Source organism: Rhinichthys klamathensis, unplaced genomic scaffold, assembly GCF_029890125.1.
Source record: "Rhinichthys klamathensis goyatoka isolate OS25496 unplaced genomic scaffold, OSU_Roscu_1.1 h1tg000176l_1, whole genome shotgun sequence".
Classification (NCBI taxonomy): Eukaryota; Metazoa; Chordata; class Actinopteri; order Cypriniformes; family Leuciscidae; genus Rhinichthys; species Rhinichthys klamathensis.
Genome location: NW_026606705.1, coordinates 7,920,435 through 7,942,275, shown reverse-complemented (window position 1 = coordinate 7,942,275; position 21,841 = coordinate 7,920,435). Strand labels below are relative to the sequence as shown.

Here is a 21,841-nt window from a genome sequence, read left to right as displayed (position 1 = left end):
GAAAGTTACTTGCTCCAAATACTCTACATTTCAGTTACTGAAACATTAGGTAAGGGACTGTTCGTTATTTATTTAAGGGGCCACCGGAGGAGATTTGAGATCTGTAGTCAAAAAAGACTTGACCCTCCCTTCGCCAGCAATAATTTTTTCTATGACCCTCCAAAATGATTGTGAAAAAAGGCATGACCCTCCCCGATAATTTATTGATTACTTCTGTACGGGTTTTCCGCTTGGCAAAGATGTTCAGATAGCCATTCCATGATAAACGACTAAACTCCTGCTTTCTCATCTTGCTATAGGGCTGTAACGATAGACCAAACCTACAATTCGGTTCGTATCACGATTTTTTATTTGAAAATAAATAAATAAATCATGTTTTCGGTGCTGATGCAGTGGTGACGCGTTCATGTAAAATGTAAGGGTGGCGCTGCCAATAAAGTATCTTAAAGGTGCCACAAAGAACCGCCAAAAGTAATGATTATGAATAATATAGCAAGGGGACATTTTAATTGTTTATAAATTGTCTTTGTCAGTGTCGGCTGCAAATATAAAGGTGACAATGCTGACTCGCGATCTTCGCAGTAGTGAACGCGCCAGAGAGAAATGCACATTTCATTCAAGCAGAGAGCAGTCTGTAGTCTGTTTTCTTTCGTTTTGAATTGTTCTGTTAAAAAGTAGACATGTCAAGCTTTCTATATATTTGTCAGGTCTGTGAGGCAAGTAGCCTACCTTAGGCTATACGCTGAGTTTCGGTTCATTTATTAGATGAGAGTCCAGTTCACGCGCCGGCGCCTCCGTGTCATGATGATTTTCTACTAGCCTATATTTACTTCTTATTTATTAAATCCAGGCAATTGGTTGATGAAACATTGATTAAAATTAAGATACAATTAATTAAAAAACGAAATTTACTTTAAAGAAAGGCTTTGTGCTTTCTGTTTGAGGTCTCTGAAAGTTTTAAAGTCACTTTCAGAGCGGTCATGTCCAACGGAGAACGGTCACGTCAGTAACATTTTTTTTCCCTCATAAATGCGAACACGAAAAAAATAAAAAGAATATTTTGTGTTATGTGTATTAACAGTCTCAAACCAGGACAATTCGATGGTTGTTGTGGTTATGTCGTTATTTCGACATGTGTGCATCATGCAACAATCAAGATGTGCATTTGTGAATCCAGCTATATTTGCTTCTTATTAATTAAATCCAGGCAATTGGTTGATGAAAAATTTATTAGAATTAAGATACAATTTATACAAAACGAAATTCACTTTAAAGAAAGGCTTTCTACAAAACAAAACTTAATGAAGTGGTCAAAATCATGTCTGGCCATGTCTCCCGATATATTGCGTAGGCTATACTTTCATAATCAACATAGATGGAAAAAAACAAACATTATAATAAATATGAAACTAAATGCGCTTATTATGGCTACAACACATACAGACTCTATTTGTACAAATTGCTGCATTCATTTAATTCTGAATTTTGCACACAAGTTAAAAGGCATTTGTTTGTGCATGGTAAAACATATCTGCAACATTTATCAAGTTCACTGATAATTGTGCATGCATTTATTAATCATTATGATACTAAAATCATAATGAAGTAGTAGGCTTCCCTTTCAATAGTCCAAATTCGCGGTGGCGTTGCCATTCTCTTTCTTCTGTGGATTTCTTCAGCTCCTGATTGGTCAAATTCAGATAGATCGACAAATCGGCTCATTCAACCGCACAGCGCACACACCTCACGAATTCAAGCCTACAGCTCCCGAACTTTTTAGACATGTTTAAAAATTATCGTGAGGTCGAGAGGTTCGGCTTGGCTCGTATCTTCCTAGCACACGACACGAGCCGCAACATGCGAGCACAACCGATTTCCACGCGATTTCTCCCGAGTGAAAAAAATCTACGAGCTCGTAAAACAGCAAAAAATCGCACCGTGTAAGCCCAGCCTTAAGGGAGTATGAATATATAAACAGACGTTTCAGTATTCTTAGAATTTATATTTCAAGTTTTGACTGCAAATGTCACGTCCATAACGCTGGAATTGCCCACTTTTAAAGAATTTATCCTCAACTCGTTTTTTTGGTGTAGGTCTACGTATTTTATTATGTTAACTTCAAATAATACTAATAGTAATTTAAAAATGTGGTAGCCCTATGTCCAACACATCACACTCCACTGTTATGGGGGCAATTTCAGTAGATTTACTCACTAACATTGCTGTGGAAACACAATAAGAATGGAAACTAAAATATGGTAGTATCGTGCTACAGCGCACATTATATCAGCTGCAGTTCTGGCGCCTCAGTCCCAATACTGTAAAACTCGACGTCCATTCACATCACATGTTAATGCAGCGGTAACACTCACAGGACACTGCACTTATTCGCAATCACAAAAGTTGATTATTTGCTCGTGCTTTAAAGCTTTGCCGGGTAAACATTTCATTGGCGTTCTGTTCTTGCACTTTTTCTGAGCGCGTACTGAAGCGCGCGCGCACTGTCAAACAGCGCTAAACTGGATTTTTGTTGGGTCAGACCCATCTGATGGCGATGGGGGGCCGAGACCGAGAGAGCTACATGGAAAAAATATGCACCAAACAAGCCACTTTGAAATTTAGCTGTTTTGATGAATACAAAAGTTGGGTGACCCTCCCCTATAGACTAAAAAAAGTTGGATGACCCTCCCCTGAACAAAGAGTAAAAAGACATGACCCTCCCCTATTTTCCTCCGGTGGCCCTTTCCATAAATACCGAACGGTCCCTAACTCGAACCTCTTTCTTATCTATGTAAGCCTTGTTACCTACATAGTATGCTCTCTTTCCCTCTTTGCGTGCCTTTTCTACAAGAGGCCATAACTTGGTGCGTGCTTCTTTGTCTGCAGCGGTCAGATCCTCTTTAAAACAGAGATGTTTTCTATACATTTGCTTTGGTATTTTTACCAAGTCTCTTGCCGTCCGTAAAAGAAACCTAATGATCACTGGTCGGGGTGTGACGTTGTTCTTCATCTCTGGAGGTTTGCCAATCCTGTGGACTACATCGATGGCACCTGTCACAAAGGTGCACTCAGCTTCTTGAAGGATCTCTTTGCATATTTCTTTCACAACGTCTTCTGATCTCTCTCTCGGGCTCCATAAAGACAGTTCCATCGCCTGTTATATCGCTCAGCCTCATTCAACTTCTGCTCCATTTCATGTTTTAAGACATGCACTTTCCTTCTTTAAATCAGTTATCGAGTGACTTTTTGAGTCCTTCGATTTGTAGACTGTTTTGTTTGACTGCCATGTCATTTTAATCGGCTTTTTCGTCGATTTTCACCGTCAGAACGTGAATGATGTTCCCTTGCATCTTAGTCAAAGACGGTTCATTCCCTCCATCATTCTCAGCTTTCTTTGGTGGACGTTTCACTTGAGTATTAGGATTTGTATTACAGGTACCTCCTTCAACCACTTTACAACTATAGGGTCAGTAGAGATCATTAACACACCTTTTTTCTTTCGCAGATTCAGTCTCCATCTCCTTAGTCTTCCATCTTTCGCGGTGTCCGTCGACCCAAGCGGCTGATAAGTACCGTTTGAACAAAACCTGTTGTTAAAAGTGTCTTTACAAAATGCATAACTAGCAATGCTAAGCAACCATACGATTTAAGTCTTATTAGATTAAGTGGACCCTATGTTTCTGTCTCAGCTCAAAATATCACAACCGCTCACGTCGCCATCTTGAGCACCCCTCCACATGTTAGAACATAGATCGATTAATGGCACACGGCCATTACAGTTTTGGGTGTTTTTTATTTATTTATTTACGAAAGCTTCAAGTGCAGTTAATTATTTGTCATGCTATACTTGCAAATAGACGACGGCTGATACAAATTCTGAAGCCATGCTCTCTTGTTTGCCGTCGAACGGTTGACCACTGCCGTGTGTTTATGATGCGGCAAAAACTCCCTCACAACTTAGGAGAATTAATAGTGTGATTAAGGTGTGTACATGTCTATAAGGCGGCGACTCGTGTCTTAATTCGATTTGTGTTTACTTCGAGTATGACTTTAGCCGGATTAAGGTAATCAGAAATCCCTGTTTACATGGTCGTTTCTTAATCAGAGTATTGTGTTAAAGGGATAGTTCACTTTGAAATTAATTTTTGATATGTTTTAGCTTACCTCAAGGGCATCCAAGATGTAGGTGTCTTTGTGTCCACAGTATTTTCAATTTTGATATTTTTAGGTCAAACCGTTCTTGTCTGTCAGTCATATAATGCAGGTCTATGGTAACTTCCTCAAAGAGCATGCACAGAGAAGTCCAAATTAAACATGATTTAATGACTCGTAAATGTAAGTACACATTGATGGCCTAAGACACGAAACGAGCGGTTTGTGTGAGAAAACGAAAAGTATTATATCGTTTTTACCTCTTGTAAACACAGCCACGTCCAAGTGTTCTAAGGGCGCGGGCGCTTCGGTCTTTTCCGGCAAGCGCCGGAAGTGATCTCTCGCGCGTGTACGTCACTCATACAATTTTTTTTTATTTTTATTGTTTTCTTTTTCTTTAAACATCCCGGATAAGCGCAAATTAGTACCCTTTTAATTAGCCGTCTGACCTACAATCTCTGTTCTGTGTAAACAATGCATGATGTATACGCGCGAGAGATCACTTCCGGTGCTTTCCAGAAAAGACCGAAGCCCCCGCGACCTCAGATCACTTGGACGTGGCTGTGTTTACAAGAGGTAAAAACTATATAAATACTGTTCGTTTTCTCACACAAACCGCTCGTTTCGTGTCTTAGGCCATCAATGTGTACTTACATTTACGAGTCATTAAATCATGTTTAATTTGGACTTTTCTGTGCATGCTCTTTGAGGAAGTTACCATAGACCTGCATTATATGACTGACAGACAAGAACGGTTTGACCTAAAAATATCAAAATTGAAAATACTGTGGAAACAAAGACACCTACATCTTGGATGCCCTTGAGGTAAGCTAAAACATATCAAAAATGAATTTCAAAGTGAACTATCCCTTTAATCGGCTTAATATCGGAATATTGTTGTCCATGTAAACATACTGATTGAGTCATTCATTCAAAAGCAAGTGACCGTCTTTATGAAAGGGTCACTGAATCATTCACTTAAATGATTTGTTAAAAAATGCAGATTAATTCAGTAACAAAACACTGCTCTGTGCGTTCTAAATGCATTCTAATGGAGTGAAAGGATACATTCTAAATGCACACGCAGTACCCTGTCCCAGTGTATATAATAAATATATATATATATATATATATATTTTATTTCCCAGGTTTTTTTTTCATCACCCTTAATCAACATTTTTATTTCTAAAAGTATCTTTGAATTAAACGGTGTGATATAATCTATATCGGCTTTATATTGGCATCGGCCATCAAAAAATCCTTCTCAGTCGTGCACTAGCATATCCTGCTAGGCTGCATCAAGCAGTTTTTGTTTGTTTTTTGAAAAGTGAGTGAGACTTGATAACGTCAAAATCACATATAAAACAATAATTGTGATATTGCCGTAGAGGATCGCACACACCCCTATGTGACAGTGATTTGTTTGGTTTTCTTTCAGGGTTTGTATATCAGCGGAGTGATGGGTGATCGGTTCAACCTCCGCTATGTTCTGTCATTCGGTTTATGTGGATCAGCAATCACGGTTGGTATTCTGTAATTAGAGCTGTGAATCAATTCAAATATTTAATTGTGATTAATCTAATATTTTATTAAGTTGAGCTGAATGCATTAAGTATAAAGAAAACCTCTTGGTTACGTTTGGAGCCCTTGTTCCCTGAATAGTAGCTGGTGCTATGGAAACACCCTCCAGGTGGGACCATTACTGGTAAAAAACTACATTATCCTAGCCTGGATGCCAGCCCGAACCCCGCCCACAACATTTTTTGGTCGGGAAGTTCGGTCTGGACTCGATCCATTGAGTAATTATACGTCGGGCCAATCAAATTGCCAGGGCGGGCTTTATACGATGATGGACATGATCTGCAGTTACGTAATCATCACTTTATCAAAGAGCGCTTGGTTTCCCTCAAAGTTGACTGCAGCTGGTGAATTGAGATGTATAGATTCCGCTATCGCGTCTGTTGTAAAAGAAATCGACAGCGCATTAATTTTAAAAGACGAACAGAGAACTGCAATCAAGGCATTTGTCGATCGGAAAGATGTGTTTGCCGTCCTTCCTACGGGACTCTGCAAAAGTTTAATTTATCAGCTGGCTCCGATGGTCGCTAAGAAGAGGGGACGCAATGAAAACCCTGTGGTCGTTGTGGTTTCTCCTTTGGTCGCACTCATGGAGGACCAAGTAAAATAAGCAACACTAATTATTTTACTACTACTTCCAGCGTGCGTGCAGTTGAGTTCTGTTGACAATGCGTAGCTCAACATACGTCACTTACTGCGTTGCTCTGATTGGTTGTAGCCAGGTCTATCCAATTGAGTGCAGAGTTTTTTTTTTCCTGGTTCGGTTAAGACACGCCTCATAATCAAAGCCCTATGGAGCAGTATCAGACTCACATTCTGACTATGACGAAGTCAGGCTAACATTATCCAAGATTCTGCAAAGAATCTCCACCAATCAGAGAATCGAAATAAGCGAGTTGCTGCAGTAGAACTCCTTAGTGTCTGATCAAATTGTTGATCAAAAACAGTTGAACTGTTGTCATCCAAAACGTGGAACGCACAGAACTGACTAAGCGTAATCAGCCAATTAGCTACCGATCGTCAGGACAAGCGGGGGTCTATCATCCAAATAATAATCCAAAAGCTGTCATGAAGCCTGGGCAGATAAAGCTTCTTTAAGAAGAACAATCTGTGGAGTGATGGCACGCACATGTCCTTTTAAAGCAATGATGATGCGGTGCTTCAGAGTGCAACTCTATCACCGTCAGCCAATGAGAAAATTGTCACTCACACATGGTTGGTGTTCCCATAACGTCAGCTACTGACAACAGTGTCGCGCGAACCTATGAAAGGGAACAAAAATTCATGTCTTTATTTAATTACATTCACCCTCTCTTCTCTTTAGGAATTTATTTTTGGCACTTTGACAGAATGGCTTCACTTTTATAATGTGTACTTTTATTGCGTTTTGTGGGTGATAAATGGACTGCTGCAATCTACAGTTTGGCCCTGTGTGGTCGCCATCATGGGCAACTGGTTTGGGAAATCTGGGTAGGTGTCAGGATTTCACATCAGCCTGTAATACACACACATGATTCCAGAAATTCGTGATTATTTAAAAAAATAATTGTATGCATGACTTCAGACTTTCATGCAAACATGCAGAATTTTAATGCAAAAATATCTGCAACTTATCATCCTTGATCTAGTTTAATTAGGTGCTAAATGCTTTGAAATGACACTGTGCAGTGTGTTTTTACAGTGCAAACTTGCCTCCTTTCTTAGGCTTATTAAATGCACTTTAAGCTGTTTTGTACAATTTATGTAGTAAATTGGGTGCTAAAACAATGAAGATAGCATGTGCCAACTCTGGTGTAGTTGCAAAATTCTATTATCTGTCAAATTATGAATATGACTATGAATATAGTCATGATATAGAGTATTTATACTAACAGATGATACACATGATTACACATTAACAACTGATATGCAGGTGCACAAAAAAATATACACCCAATATCAAAACAAAATTGGCATTGTGCATGTGCACCCGTAATTACACCATGATATACTCGTCACGACATGGCATTCTTGCACACGTGGTGGGACACGTGATCAAAAATTTATTTCACCAACATACCTAATGTGTAAGTTTTTCTTTGAGAGAAACTGTATGTTTTGATTTCAAGGAATTCACAGACATGTAACTCTGTTTCCTTATGGCAGTAATTTTGCTTATACATTTGTCATATCTTCTGTCTGCCAGCCGAGGCTTTGTGTTTGGACTCTGGAGTGCATGTGCATCCGTGGGGAATATTCTGGGTGCGTTTCTTGCCTCCAGTGTCCTGAAGTACGGCTATGAGGTAAGAGCACACTACATAACTTCATTTTAGATCACATCAATTAATGTTCCCATGAGGAAAACAGCTTAGTAAGCTAAATAACATCTTAATGTAAATGTCAAAATGCAAAAAGATTTCTGTGAAAGTTAATCTATATTATATTATATTATATTATATTATATTATATTATATTATATTATATTATATTAAAATTCATAAATGTTTATGTGAGGGTTATGCTTAGAGTAGGGGATATATAGTATATAGTCTTAATAAGTGTGTTTTTGAATGTGTGTATGTATGTTTCAGTATGCTTTCCTCGTGACATCAGTGGTGCAGTTTGCGGGTGGTGTGGTGGTGTTTTTTGCCCTGCTCACATCCCCGAAAGAAATTGGTAAGTTCATTATGGACGCTGCTGATTCTTTGCTTCTCAGTGTTTCAGTTTATCAATGCCTCTTTTATTTTTTACATCCATGTACAGTTAAAGTCCCTGTAAAGTCAAAATTAAGTATGTGTTTTGAGTTTGTCACACCACAGAAAAATGTATTATTAGTCACCCAGCCAAATTTGAATGATAAAAAAAGCCAGCAAGTACATAAAATAAGCTATCAAAATCTTGAAAAAATGAGCAGTAATCTCTGCTCTCAAACGCTGGGGGCGTGTCCACTGGCTGCGCTGAAACCACGCCCACTCGCGGGAAAGCTGCCGTCGTCGACTCGCCTCACTCAACTCTACAGCCGGAATGGATGCTCGCACGGTGGGCACGCACTGCCGAATGGCACCAGTTGTCGGCGCGACGGGAGGATGAAGGCTGAGGCGGGAGTCGGTTCGGCCCCATTCACCAGTAACAACGGATTATCAGTAAATCCCAGACAGTTATCTCCGACGAAAGTTTATAGAACTATCCAGTGTAAAATGATCACTTACAGAGGCGGGTTTTGGCAGTGATCCTCAGCTCTCCATCAAGGTGGCTCTTCACAAAATTAATCCACTTCTTCTTGATGTAATCGTTTTTCGGAAATTTAAACAAGAAACCGATCTGTTTTGTACGTGATCCGGTGATCGCATCCAGGTAGTACGCATTTCCGTGACGAAGGCATAGCTAGTAGCTAGCAATCTGTAGGCTGTGTTACTAATAATAGTACTGACAGTAACTCGCGATTGAGCGGCAAACTGATGTGAATGTGCTCTATAATATTGTTAGGAGCGGCCAGCCTCAGTGGCCTCAGTGCGTCATCAAGTAGGGGCGTGTCCAGGAGCTCAAGGGCTCCAGTGCGTCATCGAGCCCTGTTTTAGCCCCGCCCAGAAAATCCGTAAAATATCAATGGTGAAAAACTGTTTAACGGTCTAACTCCACAATTCAGTAATTCACAGTTCACAGTCTTTGTAATATGTTTTAGCAATACATTTCTAACATTTATAATGTGTTTAGAATTTTTTTTTGAAATTGCCTTTACAGGGACTTTAAAGGATTAGTTCACTTCAGAATTATAATTTCCTGACAATTTACTCACCCCCACATCATCCAAGATATTCATGTCTTTCTTTCTTCAGTTGAAACGAAATGAAGGTTTTTGAGGAAAACATTACAGGATTTTTCTCCGTATAGTGGACTTCAACGGGAACCAGTGGTTTGAAGGTCCAGATTGCAGTTTAAATGCAGCTTCAAAGGCTCTACACGAATATGGGTCTTATCTAGCCAAACCATCGGTCATTTAAAAAAATGTTTTTAAAAATAAAATACTTTTTGACTACAAATGCTCGTCTTGCACCAGCTGTGATGCGGCACACATTACGTAATCACGTAGAAAGGTCACGCGTGACGTAGGCAGAAGTACAGACCAAGTGTTTTCAAAGCGTTTACAAAGTGAAGTCGTGGAACGTGCAAGACGAGCATTTGTGGTTAAAAAGTATATATATATATATTTTTTAGAAAATTTATATTTATTTAGAAAATGACTGATGGTTTGGCTAAATAACACCCTTACTCCTTGGCTGGGACTGTGTAGAGCCTTTGAAGCTGCATTTAAACTGCAATTTGGACCCCGTTGAAGTCCAAATTGAATATGTAGAAAAATCCTGGAATGTTTTCCTCAAAAACCTTTATTTCTTTTCGACTGAAGAAAGAAAGACATGAACATCTTGGATGACATGGGGGGTGAGTAAATTATCAGGAAATAACATTTCTGAAGTGAACTACTCCTTTAAGGCCATTTCACACTTACAAAAATGTTTTGCACGAAAATTCATTCTGATTTTCGCATGTGCAAAAAATGTTAGACAGACTGAATGAAAGTGCAAATTCACTGGTTACCTCGGTTACTCTGACACACAAAGCACTTGTCACAGAGATGAAAGGAAGTTACACAGTGTTTGCACGTTTTCAAATAGCCTTTCAGTTTTTTGTATTTACAGTGGTGAAAACCAGGTAGCATCGATGCTCACTATGTTCTCTTAATGGAAATTCTGATGCATGAAACAAATTGTGCAAGCCAACTCAATACACATTATGACATGTGACAGATGTTATTTAATTATATTATAACAGTTATTTAAATATATTTCAGCATAAACAAACATTGTTAGATAGGTAGTGAACATAATCTTGCTACCATTTATAAATAAATTACAGCTGAAACGTTGAAGGGATGTGTAACAATCAAAGTATTTATCATAATTTACTTTTTCGATCTTACACGATCTTGGCAGCTGATTGAGACGCACCCCATGGTTGTATCTTGTATGTAACAGCAGCAGCTCTGGGCATGTGAACAAAAACACACATCTTATTGGTGTTTTTGCAGTGTGATGGAAAAGAGATTAGATCCATAAAAAAATCTTTCTCATTAATGGCATGTAAATGTCTGTGTCGGTCTGATCAGGCACGATAACGGCACAAGTCGTTCATTCATATCCAAATGTTTATCATACTAAATCAACTCTCGGCTCCAATCAAACTCTCAAACGCTATCAATGTCACTTAGAAGCTAGCCAAATTAGACAGATACACATTGTTTATTCATTAACTTTATTTAATTTATGTAGTATTTCATAACTGAATAATACCTACCTGAAAAACTTAAAGCACTATTTATTTAATTTGTATCTTTGTTCTGTTGTATTTATTTGTGCTATTGACTTATTTGTTTATTTGTTATTTTATTTCTGACTGTTTATTTGTCTTTAATATTTTTTAACTTTATATTATTAAGCTAATAATTTTTGCTATGGTGTTGAAATTGGAATGGAGAATAATGAAATTTCATTGGTATCTAATATTTTGGTGTCGTAACAACCTTATTTATTCAAATACAAGGTTACATTGGTCAAAAACAATGTAAACAATGTTTTATTTTTGGTAGCGGGCCAGTAGAAAAACGTTTTTGCGTTGATCCCACAAATGGGCCCCTGTAATATTGAACTTGATGTAAAAGAGTGTTCTCATCTGTTGGTCTCTTTTTAAGGACTAAGTGACCCCTCTGAGACAGGTCTGAGATCAGTGACAAGAGACTCAGACAGTCAGCGTCCTCTGATGAGTGATGATGAAGATGAGTTATGTGAGGAATACTCCTCCATTCAGCAGCAGGAAGAGGAACCTGAACCACAGCCCAAAGCCATCGGCTTCCTACAGGCCTTCTGCCTGCCTGGAGTCCTTCCCGTCTGTGTCCATTTAAAACTCTTCCTTACTTATCCTTATCCATTATTGTCGACTGGATTTGAAATGTATTTATTGTCTGTCTCTTGCAGTATTCCCTGGCTTATGCATGTCTGAAGCTGGTCAACTACTCTTTCTTCTTCTGGCTGCCATTTTATCTCAGCAATAACTTCGGCTGGAAGGAAGTTCAGGCCGACCGACTATCTGTGTGGTATGATGTGGGAGGAATTGTTGGTGAGTACCCAGTTTGGTCTTAAACAGACGTTACCAATCAAGTTTAAGGGCCAGATTTACTAACAGTTTGCGCTACTGTCAGGATTTACTAAAGACACGCAGTGAAAAATTATCGCTTATTACTTTTGCATTTGTAGGAGTTTCACTTTTTCAGGCACAAAATTTATCGGAGGAGAGTATTTAAATGAATCACACAAGGTGATTTACTAAGGTTTGCGCTTGTCAATGTACTGGTGTTTGCACCATTATTTACCGCCCCAAAAAAGCACGTCTTAAACCAGATAGATTACGTTGGTCATTATGTAAATTATCCAGCTGCGTCTGTGTTCTTTAATTTGTGCGTCGTCAGTTGATCACTTGCAGAACTTTCCACTCCCATCGGCGCTGTTTTGGAATGGCGCTCTCACGCTAATTTGCCCTGTTTAGTAAATCTGCCCCTTAGCATTCTCTGACCACTCTGAAAGAAACAACATCACATCTAACTGAAAGATGTTTGCTGTTACCAGTCTTTATCTCATCATTGGAATTACTGAAGAAACTGGTTATTAACCACGTCTTTTTTTTTATTTCTGTCACTGATGGTAAACACAAAACAAAAAATGCACATCATACAGTAGTAACATAGTAACACACTGATCTGTTGGTATCTTTCGGTGTGGTATGAATTGGCCTTTACATCCTCACAAAATTATCTAAATGCACAAATCAACCTGAACTAAATAACATGCTAGTCAAAATGTGTGAGTCACATTGTGAATGGCTCTTTCCGTAACAATGCGCTAAAAAACACGGACAATGTATAACTAAAGCACAAAGAATTTACACTATTGTAATTGACACAATGATGAAATGAAGTGGTTGCAGACACGTGTTAGAAGATAGAAATTAGAGAAAGAGAAGTTGTATATTGTTGCTGTTGGGGGAAACCGTCTAGGTTACGACTGTAACCTCTGTTCCCTGAGAACAGGGAACGAGACATTACGTCAATGACGCTATTGGGGAACGCCCTCCACGTGAACTGGTGTCCGAAAAACTATCCAGTCAAGGCAATCGAACTTGACCAGCGACAGCCTATGACGTCACTAATAGTGCGAACCGGAAGTATAAAAGGGGCACCTAGAGAACATGTCATCCACTTTCGTCACAATCGTTCACAGACCGGATCATAGAGACGGGCATCTTGGAGAGTAGAACTCAGCATAGCGCTCTATAACCCTTGCAAACGAGGAGAGTAACTCAATCCTGGATCTACACAGTGCAATGAAACATTGTGGATGCTGGGCACTCTAACAAGGGGCTCTAGGGCTGGTATAACAGGGAGGCCTCATGAGAGTCCTTCAACCTTCTAACCAGACTTAGGGTAGCTAGGAAAAGAATATATTTGACTATATTATAGCCTCTGGGCTAGAATCAACATGATGAATATTGCTAAAATCCACAACATAGTGGAGCCACCTTCAAAGTGGCCTGTGAAGGCCTGCTACTTGATGCCGATACTTCAATTCAATTATCAACAGCGTCAGCCCATGACAGTGCTAAGGGAGTGTACTCAAACCCGTCCCCAATTAGCCTGGTTAAAACCAGACCATTCTCAGTTGTAACTGAGTTATGGTCTGGCAAAGCGTCATAGACAAATCATTTCCAGAGGGGTGTCACCAACGGATGTCGCGGATAGACCTAAAACCAATCAGAGCGATGAAGGAGATGACGTATGCAGAGCGGTGGAGAAACATCTCCGAGTGTTGTTCTTTGCTCGATTTTTAACAAAAAGGAAACGTTCAAATTGCTTAAAACAGACACGATAGCTGATTCGAACGAGTGATGTTCGACGGCGGCATCCATCTTTGTAATGTAGGCTACAAAATCTGCTTCAAAATCCCAGCACTGTCGTCATCGTGTAAAGCCCGCCCCAACGTTTCTGATTGGTGCCTCGATTTCGACGGATTGAAAATAGGCTTGAATGAGCTTTTTGCCTGACTAACTTTCAGACCAAATCTAAATTTGCCGGAAGTTGTCTGGGTTTTCCCAGGCTAGTCCCCAATCGGAGGGAGTACTAAAATGAGTTGGGCGAATAAACTAAAGCTGTGGGTAGCCAAAACGCGACTACAACGCTACGACAACGCAGTCCTGAAGTGTCGACTAGTCCCTCCCTGTGAAGGCCTCCTTCCCTTTACCTCTGTACAGATAATCGTTGTCAGGATAATTCCGGTTCACGTGGCTACGCCGAAGCGATAAAATTCTGTATTATAAATTTTAAGGCCAGACAAGTAGTTTGTTGAGGGTTTTTTAAAATTTTTTTAGGGAAGGACTACATGCCTGCGCACATATATTCAAACGTGCATACCTATAGAATGAACTCTTAATACGCATGTGCACACCATCAGCGTTCTCACAGGTTTGCGTTTTTAAAGTTTGCGTAGAGAGAACTTAAGAGTTTTCTGTTAAAACGGTGTCGTGTTAGCGGCCCCTAAGTTAATAACTAATGATCGTTGCGACGGAAGTGAATCAATCAAAGCTAACTTTAACTGGAAAATAACTTTATTCTAGAACTGCCATAAAGCCAAAACAATCTGTTACTTTAATTTCCTATTATCACTGTAAAGTCGCTTTGGAACAATCTACATTGTTAAAAGCGCTATATAAATGAAGATAACTTGAATTGGCATGAGAGAGAAACGCCTTTCTCAAACTCCTCAGCGAGCTCCATCTTGGGAACCCCATGATCCGAGTCTCCGCAGTGCCTCAGCACGAGCGGGACCCGAACCACTGGGCCCAGATGCTGGACCGAGAGTGTAGTTTTCTAAGCGGAAAACTCTCACATTCTGCACAATCAGATCCCTCAAGAGCTGATCGAGTGTGCTCTTCACCCAAACAGTAAACGCACAAGTCGTGTGTGTCATTTGAATGAATGAATGAATGAGGCATTTATATAGCGCTTTCATATGTACTACTGTACACCCAAAGCGCTTTACAATCATATCAGGGGTTCTCTCCTCAACCACCACCAGTGTGCAGCATGCCAGCATCCACTTGGATGATGCGATGGCAGCCACAGTACAATGGCGCCAGTGCGCTCACCACACACCAGATATAGTTGGAGAGGAGAGAGAGTGATAGAGCCAATTCAGTGGATGGGGATAATTAGGAGGCCACGTGATTAGCAAGGGCCAATGGGTGGAATGTGGCCAGTGCACCGGGGTTTCACCCCTACTCTTTACGAGAAGTGCCATGGGATTTTTAATGACCACAGAGTCAGGACCTCGGTTTAACATCTCATCCGAAGGACGGTGCTCTTTGACAGTATAGTGTCCCCGTCACTATCCTGGGGTGTTAGGACCCACACAGACCACAGGGTGAGCGCCCCTCACTAACACCTCTTCCAGCAGCAACCTGTTTTTTCTCAGGAGGTCTCCCATCCAGGTACTGACCAGGCTCAACCCTGCTTAGCTTCAGTAGGCAACCAGTCTTGGGCTACAGGGTGATATGGCTGCTGGCCATTTGGTGTCAGAAACCTGAGACTTGGATCCACACACTTCTTGAAACGCTTGTTTTCACTTGCCATAATTCTTACCTTTTTCAGGTGATTTATAAATTAGAAATCAAAACACTCCCTGAAACCGAAAAGAGGATGACATGTTCTCTAGGTGCCCCTTTTATACTTCCCCAAAAGCGTCATCGACACAGTGTGAGTTCCCTTTCGAATGGGAATTTCTATATTTTGTCATTTTTATTTTTATTTTTCATAAACTATTACTATTGGTCACCCTTTACTTTTGTTTGTGAGTTTTAGAACCAATGAAAAGTATTAAAAGGAGCTTGTGACTAAACCTCGTAACCAGAGGTGGGTAGTAACGAAGTACATTTACTTCGTTACATTTACTTGAGTAGTTTTTTGGAAAAATTTTACTTTTAAGAGTAGATTTAATTGTGGGTACTTTTACTTTAACTCGAGTACATTTCTAATGAAAAAACTGTACTTTTACTTCGTTACGTTGGGCGACGTTCCTCCCGTTACTTTATTTTAATTCAATATGTTGTTAAAAGCGTAGTTTTTTCTAAGCGCGCGCTCTCTCTTTTTTCTGGGCATGAGCGATGCTCAATTCACAAATGAATCACTCTTTTGAGTCGATTCTGTTCAAAGACGTCATCAAACAAGTTGGGCGGATCTGTCTAAATCGGTTTGCGAATCAGTTTGAATGATCTGTTCAGTTTCCTGCACGCACTGAATCGTCTCGGAGTCGTAACAGGAAGATTTAAGAACATCAAGAGCGTTGTATGAAGTGGCGGTCCACTGTCTACAGTACAGTCTAGAAAGTAAATCTGCAAATGCATCATATTTTTTGCCAGCGATGAAGATCTTTATTAGTTGAACATCTTCGTATGTTACTTCGTAAGCTGTCTGTGAATGAATTATTCCACACGACGATACATTCGATTTCATTCAGGTAATACATTTTACAACCAAACAGATTATTACGCCATATAGCACTACTACCAAGTATGACATTACCCATTTTTTGGACATATACATTACTTTATAGTTATACATTAAATAAGCTACCATCGTCCAGTTTATGAATGTGTGTACACACACAATGTGTGTATTGCGCAGTGGCGTGCAAACTCGACTTGAAAACGAATGCCGTTGCCTGCCTTATTAGACGCAGTTAACCAGTTTAAAGATGCTTTCATAAATATAGCCTACACTTAAATAGGAGAACAGACAGAAGAATTTCCTTGCATTTTATCGTTGTTTGTGTTGGGCATGACATGACTGCCATCCCTTTACATTTGAATGCAAAACTCCATAGAGTCACTTTATTCCGACATTGTCTAATAATCCAAATGTAGTTGTATAAGTTATTATACTATTATACAAACCAAAGGACAGGCAATGGTTTTCGGGCTATAGATATAATATACAGAAATAATGTTTGTCTCTTCTGTTTTTGTTGCAAAGATAGCTTATCTAATTATGATAATTTTAGTCATTTAAATGAACAAATATCTAAATAATATCATGTTATATATATATATATATATAGGCCTATGTGATCCAAAGTAACTAGTAACTAACTACTTGAGTAGTTTTTTCATTGGATACTTTTTTACTCTTACCTAAGTAACTTTTAAGATTATTACTTTTACTTTTACTTTGAGTAAATATTTCTATAAGTACTTGTACTTTTACTTGAGTACAGTTTTTGGATACTCTACCCACCTCTGCTCGTAACTCCATTGAATCCTAAAACTGTCGGTTAAACTTCAACTTCATTCAAGATTGAGGTGGGTGGAGTTATGAGGTTTTAATCACATTTTGGACTGTCTCTGCAGCTAAAGAACAGCTTTTTTGAATAAATAGCGTTTGCTTTACTCAAGAGACATAGAGATATGAAGGCTAATGTTTTTGTGTATTTGAGGAGTGGAGAAAAGTGTTTTAGTGTAGCATTTCTCATTGAGTCATAGCCAATACTGTTTAATTATTTAAAAAATACAGTGTTTTTTTTTCTCATTTTTTTCTTAAAAGTAGCCTTTTTTGTGGGTTTCCACCTAACAGTTCTTTAACTAGACATGAATACCTGCTGGTAAAACATCTTGATAAAGAAGGAATTATGTAACTGTAATATCTTTGGTTGGGTAAATTTTGTCCAAGCAAAATGAAATTGTACAATGTTTTTGCATATGGTGGTAAATATTTGTTCAAATATTTGGTTTAATTTTGCACTTTCTTGTCAACTAAAATGCTATTTTCCTTGACTAAAATTTTTGTCTAAAATTAATAAAATATCACACGATACATTTTTTAAATATACAGGATACTGCCTGGGTACTACATCTAGTTCTTTTATTCACTTAGTCTGTTCAGTCCATTTGAATGCTTTTGCAAATTGATGGGAAGCTTCTGTATGATTGCTAATAGTATAATGTTGCTCAGCTGTTTTTAACTTTGTTTTATCCCTGAGCAAAGAATAAAGAAGAACTTTGCTGTGAGTATATTGGTGCCTTTAGACCTGAGGTAGTTTGCAAACACAGTTTAAGGATTTTGTTCATCTCTTCTAGGAGGAACAGTACAAGGCTTGATCTCCGATCTTTTGGGAAAGCGAGCTCCTGTGTTGGTAGTCAGTTTGCTGCTGGCCATGGGAGCATTAGTGGGATACAGCCGTAAGTTTAGAGAAGACTAAATCATATTGTCTTGAGAATCTGAGTACCATTTCTGACACTTTCTTTTATTGCTTAATTTGAGAAATGACAGTTGAATAAATGTTTTTTTTTTCTTTTTTTTTTTCTTTCAATGCTTGCTCAGACTCTCCAAATGACCAGATAGTGAATGGAGCTCTATTAGCAACAACAGGTGACACATTATAATATACTGAAACAATTTTTAACTATGAGCTCAGTCAACAGATATTCCTCCTCCCTATCTAAGAATTTATTAACATGGAATATTTCGGAATTATTTTATTTCAGGTTTCCTTATTGGAGGCCCATCAAACATGATCAGTTCAGCAATCTCTGCAGATTTAGGCCGACAGGAGGCGCTGCAGAATAGTCAGCAGGCTCTGGCCACAGTCACAGGAATCGTGGATGGCACAGGCAGCATTGGAGCTGCGGCGGGACAGGTAATGCATCTTCTAAAAGCATGCTTTGAATTGTTCTCTTTGGTTTTAAACCATTAACTTAGTGTCAAACCTCAGATTATTATGGAAGTTTAAAAACATTTTATTGAACCTTGCTGTATTAATGTGGCTCATGAAGTCCAGAATAATCTTTATGCTGCTTTAATAACTTGTACAAAACAATATTAATCAATAATGTCATAGCCCTCTACTCATAATCCAGCAAAAGGAATCAAATCAAGTCCCTATTTCACTGTATTTTCTTTTTTTTTTACTCTGAAATATTTCACACTGCCAAAGTTATATGCATTTTAGTTCTAAGTGTTATGTTTATTTTGTATTTAAAGACATTATTTTCATTGTTATGGACCCTTTTCACATTTCCAGGGTTCTCTGAACCCAGGGTTCTCTTCTCTACAGCAGCCAGAAGAGAAAAATATTTACCATTACTCCCTCGACCATTGTATTAGAAACACCCTCGCAGCGTTAATTTTTTTTTCGTTGTCATTTACTGACAAGGTTGAATTATTATTAGAAAATAATGGACACCCGAGGTGGTGATGCGGCCACAATTCAAAGCGGATTATTTTCTAATAATTCAATGGACTAGGAGTCCATTATTTCGCTTATACTACGGTTACCACACCTCAAGACATTGTCCAAATGTTGTATTTCAAGTCCTTAAACCTGTTTTTGTCCTTAAAACACTCTTGTGTGTTGGACTAATTTCTTACAGATCTCATCTCTCGCCTCCATTGCTAATTCCAAAATGTCATTGTAGAGCTAGTAACAGAGGCTTGAGCCATTTATAGCAGTCTAATGCAGTTATTAAAGAGAGGGAGAGAGAGAGATTAAGCGGGTGTGAATTACCTGAGAGTCTGCGCATCTCAACATTGTTTCGGCACCAGCGTCTCTACAAATAGCAAAATTGTAAATTTATAGTGGGGCGCTGTTGGACACCGAGCATGTAGGACGTGTCTCCCTTTTGCTCCGTTTGTTTTTATTTTAACTTTTTAACACAGTATTTTAACTTTTTAACACAGTAGTTTCTTTTCACTAATTTGGCCGGTGTACATTTGTGACAAGCACTAGGTCAGTTTTGGTGTGTTTTGGGGGAATTTCAATCGACAATGTCAGCTGCACGTGGAAACTCGGCTCGGCTTTGCGGAAAAATAGACTCTTGCGAGCTTCGAGCGGGCATTTCTTCGGTAAGAGAGGAGCTTAGACACGCAATTGAACCGATGCAACAAAAACTTAGCTCTCATGATCAAGCTATCACAGAGTTGCAGCGCGCGTGCACTGACCATTGTGACCTGCTAACTTCACTGGATTCAACAGTTTCCACGCTGAAAGCCGAGGTTAAACTGCTGGCCGACAAATGTGAGGACTTGAAGGGTAGAGCGAGGAGGAACAACATACGGCTGGTAGGTGTGCCGGAGGGGGCCGAAGGTGGGCGCCCAACCGAATTTATTGCACAGCTGCTGATGGACTCCCTCGGTCTGGGGGAGTTGCCCCTACTCGATCGTGCGCATCGCACTCTCCGATCCAAGCCCAGTGATGGTAAACCACACCGACCCTTTGTGATTCGTGTGCACTTTTTTCACGTGAGGAATGACATTTTACGCCGGGCTAGCGAGGCTCCTCTTCTCCATCAAGGCAAGAAACTATTTCTCTTTCCTGACTACACTTCGTCAGTTGCGAAGAAACGCGCTGCATTCACTGACGTTAAACGTCTGGTACATTCGTGTTATGGAGTGAAGTTTGGATTGAGGTTTCCCGCGACTTTAAAGATCACTCTTCCCGGTGGAGTTACACACATCTTTGAGGACCCAGCCACTGCAATGGACATTGTCAAGGTGAACTTAAAGTCTGGTGTCTCTTCTGGAGCTACAATTTGAAAGCGGCTGTCAGTTTGTTTGGTAAACTGGGGGTTAATTTAACCCGGTTTCTGATGTTAAGCTGTCCTGCTTTAAGTTCGTGTCACTTGAGCCCCTTTCACACAGCGCGTTGATCCCGGGAAATTGCCAGAACGCCTTCTGTGTGAACGCAAACACGACTCGGGATTGATGCCGGGATCGATGCCGGGTTGGGGACCTAGTAACATTGCCGGGATCAGTCCCGGAACGCGCGCTGTGTGAACAAAAGCCGTAACCAGTGCCGTGTCGTAATGATGATGCTGAAGTGAAAGCAGGCTAGTGAAACGGTACGTAATGCGCTAGTTTATGATCGAATCGGAGAAAAAAATGCACAAGCGTGGTTTCTCCAGAGAGAAATCGCAGCTCATAAGCAAACTATACACGCTGCTGAGACATTACATGTCACATCGATGTCACGTGTCTTTACGTGGGGTGGTGGGTGGGTGTGTGAGGAGTTCTCCCTTTTTCTCTCGTTGTGTGTTTTGTGTTTTGTTTAGTCAGGTCGCCCATATTTTAATTTATTTCTGTGACTGTTATACATTCCATGCTGCAGTGTACACTAATACTTGACTGGCATGCAGCAGTCTAGGATGCCTCGACAATCAGGGACAGGACTCAAATTTGTTAGCTGGAATTGTAATGGTCTAAATCAGCCTATTAAATGTAGCAAAGTTCTTCACCATCTTAAACAATTAGGAGCCCATATTGTTTTCCTTCAAGAAACTTACTTAAAATCTTCCAGCCATATCAGATTAAAGGGGAGGTGGGTCAGTCAAGTTTTTCATTCTAGTTTTAATTGTAAATCTAGGGGTGTTGCAATTTTGATTCACAAATCGGTTCCTTTTGTGTGCTGCTCTAATGTAATATCTGACCCCAATGGAAGGTTTGTGTTTGTAACGGGTCAGCTATATAGTAATTCTGTGATTCTGGCTAATGTGTATGGTCCAAACTGGGATGATGACAATTTTTTCCATCAATTGTTCGCCAAATTAACTGACATGTCCACACATCTACTTATTATGGGGGGTGACTTCAACTGTTGGCTTAATCCGGTATTAGATCGTTCTTCTACTAGACCAGGAGTGCCCTCAAAGTCTTCTAAGACCATTTTATCCTATATGGATGAGTTCTTGGTCTCTGATCCATGGCGCTTTCTTAATCCGTCTGGTAAATTGTATTATTTTTTTCTCTCATGTACATCACTCCTTTTCTTGTATTGATTATTTTCTCCTGGACAACCGCTTTCTCCATTCTGTTCAGTCTTGCTCTTATTATACTATTCTAATATCAGATCATGCCCCGACCACACTGGAGTTATTCATACAGGAGCGTGAACGTACGTGCCCCCCTTGGCGTCTCAATACGCGCCTGCTATCTAATGAGGATTTTGTTAATTTTGTTTCTAATCAAATTGACTTTTTTCTTACT

General features: G+C 39.6%; 1 protein-coding gene across 3 annotated transcripts in view; it reads left to right on the top strand.

Moving 5' to 3' along the window:
* The window catches only part of slc37a3 (solute carrier family 37 member 3), a 307,587-nt gene that overhangs the window by 17,296 nt on the left and 268,450 nt on the right, over window positions 1-21,841 (top strand). For all 3 annotated transcript variants that reach the window (XR_008807932.1, XM_056260358.1, XM_056260357.1), the window contains exons 4-12: window positions 5,591-5,674; window positions 7,055-7,200; window positions 7,916-8,012; window positions 8,301-8,385; window positions 11,456-11,649; window positions 11,739-11,880; window positions 17,941-18,042; window positions 18,185-18,232; window positions 18,349-18,500. Coding sequence is in view for 2 of the 3 variants with exons in the window: in XM_056260357.1 (XP_056116332.1) it covers window positions 5,591-5,674; window positions 7,055-7,200; window positions 7,916-8,012; window positions 8,301-8,385; window positions 11,456-11,649; window positions 11,739-11,880; window positions 17,941-18,042; window positions 18,185-18,232; window positions 18,349-18,500 (1,050 nt within the window). In the remaining variant the exon portion in view is untranslated. The remainder of the gene's footprint in view (window positions 1-5,590; window positions 5,675-7,054; window positions 7,201-7,915; window positions 8,013-8,300; window positions 8,386-11,455; window positions 11,650-11,738; window positions 11,881-17,940; window positions 18,043-18,184; window positions 18,233-18,348; window positions 18,501-21,841) is intronic.